This window comes from Pundamilia nyererei, unplaced genomic scaffold (genome assembly GCF_000239375.1).
Source record: "Pundamilia nyererei isolate P.nyererei 1_Seehausen unplaced genomic scaffold, PunNye1.0 scaffold00512, whole genome shotgun sequence".
Classification (NCBI taxonomy): Eukaryota; Metazoa; Chordata; class Actinopteri; order Cichliformes; family Cichlidae; genus Pundamilia; species Pundamilia nyererei.
The window spans coordinates 99361-102745 of record NW_005187913.1 but is presented as its reverse complement, the minus strand read 5'-3'; the positions used below and the strand labels follow the sequence as shown (position 1 = coordinate 102745).

Below are 3385 nucleotides of genomic sequence, written 5' to 3'. Positions count from 1 at the left end.
CACACACACACGTGCGCACACAGCAAAGCACAACTAGCACGAGTGCACAGGAGTGCAGCACAGATCCTCCCTGCTGCAGGAAGGACGATGAGATTTCTTTAATGGTCATTTCCTCTGTGGTTTGTGCTGGACACGCGTCCTGTTGGGTACGAAGGTTGGGGTATTCACTCCTCCACACACCCAGCTTGTTAGCAACACAACAGAATATGCACGGACCTGACAGCGGTGACTTACATGTCGCTGCTTACATGTACCAACTGCATCTGCACTGCAGCCGTCAGCGCTGCAGCTGCAGTGTCTGCAGCAGAGCGTCACCGAGGCCTGAAGCTTCTAGAGCTCAATCAGGAGCCCGACCCTCAGACACAGGCTACATGTACCAGTTTCAACACTATCATTAAGATGAATAAGCTGTCTCAATTACACAAGTACAGCACTCACACACTTCCCCTCTAATGTTTCTAACTAGACACGGTACAGCTGCAACACTCAAGGTTCAGGAGGCGGGACAGTCAATCAGTGTGTCGTCAGAACATGTGAACATCACATTATCCATAAATAAATGACGTACCTAAACTCCAAATCCTTCTGCACCACGTGCTGTGAAGACTGAGTGTGTGAGACTCCTACTTACGGCTGTCGTAACAGATGTTGCCCAGAGCTCGGCCGGTCTGCAGCAGCACCTCCTGATCGGTGGAGTTGAGCAGCTGGACTAAAGGAGGGATGAGGCCGGCTTCCACACAGGGACTCCGCATGAACTCTGGAAGCAGAAAACAGGTCAGCATCCAGCTGTGTCAGATTAAGCTCAGAGCATCAGCTACATACAAAGGCCGTTATTTCATCTTCACATGCTTAAACCAGCTGAGCCCAACCAAGAGGCTGGAAACATCGTCCTTTCATCAGGCACAATCAGACTTTCTGTTAGGCAGTGGTCAGGGATGGCTTCGTACCAGCACTTACTAATGTTACATTAGAGACCAGGAAATGAAACAGGAAGTAGATTACTGACTGCTGAATGAACAACTGACAGTCGTCGTATCCTGTCTGTGGGAAGGAGGCCTCATCGGTCAGTGTGGATCATTTGGGCTGTCGTGTGGCTAAGACGCTGCAGCAGCAGCTTGATATAATCAGGTGAAACTGCTGGACTGTCTGTAGCCCAGCAGACGTTTCCAGACGCAGTGGCATAAATGCCAGCAGGTCACTGCCACGCTTGGCAAACTGGTGGGGACTCATCATCAGCTGCTGTAAAGCCAGCCATCATCCTGACCTTCTCCTGTTCTGATCATTGTCTGTCTTTACACCACACTCAGGAAACAGAAGCCATGCAAGGATCCTGTGCTCACACAATAACCTGCACGGACAGTTTGGCTCTGAAATGCACATAAACATGACCCCTGTGACCCCTGTGACCCCTGTGACCCCTGTGTGCCGACAACGCTCACGCGAGTGTCAGAACTGATCCGCAGAGAAGCCAGGTAGGAATGCAGACACCCAGGAGGAACGACAGACTGGAGAAAGAAGCCACTGATGCCAAGACTAGGGGCTGTGAGTGTCAGATCCACAGTCCAGGATGAAACAAAGTGTCAGCACATACGTGTGATGAGCTCACATGTATGTGCAGCTACCGCAAACAGGCAGCTGAAGACTGATGGTGATGCAGAACAGTCCCCTCCATGAGGACTTGGTCACCCGTGAAACTTCCCTCCTATCATCATCATCATCACTGCATAAAGGTGCCCCAGAGCAGAGCAGAAGATCCAAACTGGGAGCCAGCAGAGTGGCTGGGACAGGCCTCAGGAGCCGGAGTCCTGCAGCTTTGAGATCACCCTGCTGAACACGCCTGAATCAGGTGAAGAGTTCATTACCTGCTCAACACATGTTCAGGGCCTCATTCAGCATTTAACTCAGCTGACATGTGTAAAACCAGCAGGACACTCGAGGCCTGGAGTTCCCACCCTGGTAAAGAAACATCTGTGCCGCATACGACGCGAGGTCCCCAAGCCTCCACCACAGCTGCTTTAGAACAACTGGGCTCCTCCTCCTACGTGTTCCTGCGTGACGTCAGGTCCCGCACAGTCGAGCAGCTGCTAACCAACCAGATATACGGCGTTAAGAACCCCGACAACAGAGGAGCAGGGTCCAGGCGTGACATCAGGTCTGTGTGCAGCGCAGCCCTAAAACCACCAGGATACTACCCAGGTGAAGGAAGGAAGGAAGGAAGGAAGGAAGGAAGGAAGGAAGGAAGGAAGGAAGGAAGGAAGGAAGGAAGGAAGGAAGGAAGGAGCTCGCTCGCTCTTTTGAGATGTAGGAAAGAATCGTGTTAGTGGGGAATAAACCTAGAAAGCAAACCTCACCATTTTTTGCCACCTCGGCTATAATGTTGGCGACTTTGGGTGTGCAGGAGGACTGTGGGTGTAACAGGGTGGGGAACAGGGGCAGGACGCCCATCTCATGGATCTTCATGCTAGCTTCAGTGCCTGAGGAAGGAAACACAATTTAGTCCAATCATGTGAACGCATCTGGAAACCTTTATTCATGTCAAGCATTCATGTGGAAGTAACAGTGGTAACGTAGCTCCATATCTACTGCGGCACTTCTCTGCCTGCACTGACATTAATCAGACGAGGCTTTACTGTTGTTTCTTACAGAGGCAAACATTAAGAGTTTATTGGAACACTGCTGAATTATACAACCAGATACTGTCAGGATGGTCATTTTGCTTTGTGTCCAGTGAACAATTATTTACCATCTTAACACAAAACTGCTGTGCAGCATCAAAAGAGGGATTGTTGTGAGTTGTTGTGCAGGAAGTGCAAAAACGGTGACTAGGAAATGTTCCTGTGTTGTGTCGTACGGTGATGTTTGCAGCAGCTGAGCAGAAACAAAGATCAGGGACACGTTTCGTTTGCTAAATTCTTTTAGAGAACATGTTTGAGTCTTTACAGCTCCACCAGCTCCACGGTGGTTCTGGGCTGCATTTCAGAATAATGACAAAGCCTGATGAAAGTTTTTGAAATAAAGCTTTGGACAGATTCTCTGCACTGGCAGACCAGTGAGCCCAGTACAGAAGAGGGCAGGTCCACTGGGAAAGAAAGGAACTGGATACGTCTTATTTATTTTGCAGACCTCTGCTGTCACAGGTTGTTTCTCAGAGCATTTGATGGTGCAGGACACTGGACTCACTGACACCTCCACTCTGTCTGCAGCACAGACCTGCATCTAGAAGTGTTGTGATGGTCCGTCTCTCATCACTGTTAGTCAGCTTTCCCTCACATCACTCTTTCTGCAGTACAGCACTGTTCATCTCAAATGGGCATCTTTATATTTTTAGTGCCGTCATCACGACTGACGCGATTAACAATGAACCCCTCTGAGAGCAGACCGAGTC

General features: G+C 49.8%; 1 protein-coding gene across 2 annotated transcripts in view; it reads right to left on the bottom strand.

The window, feature by feature from the left end:
• rap1gds1 (RAP1, GTP-GDP dissociation stimulator 1) overlaps positions 1-3385 on the bottom strand; it is a 31677-nt gene that overhangs the window by 21799 nt on the left and 6493 nt on the right. For both annotated transcript variants that reach the window (XM_005754141.1, XM_005754142.1), the window contains exons 3-4: positions 2352-2474; positions 632-757 (exon numbers count right to left, since the gene is read on the bottom strand). In XM_005754141.1, coding sequence (XP_005754198.1) covers positions 632-757; positions 2352-2474 — 249 coding nt within the window. The remainder of the gene's footprint in view (positions 1-631; positions 758-2351; positions 2475-3385) is intronic.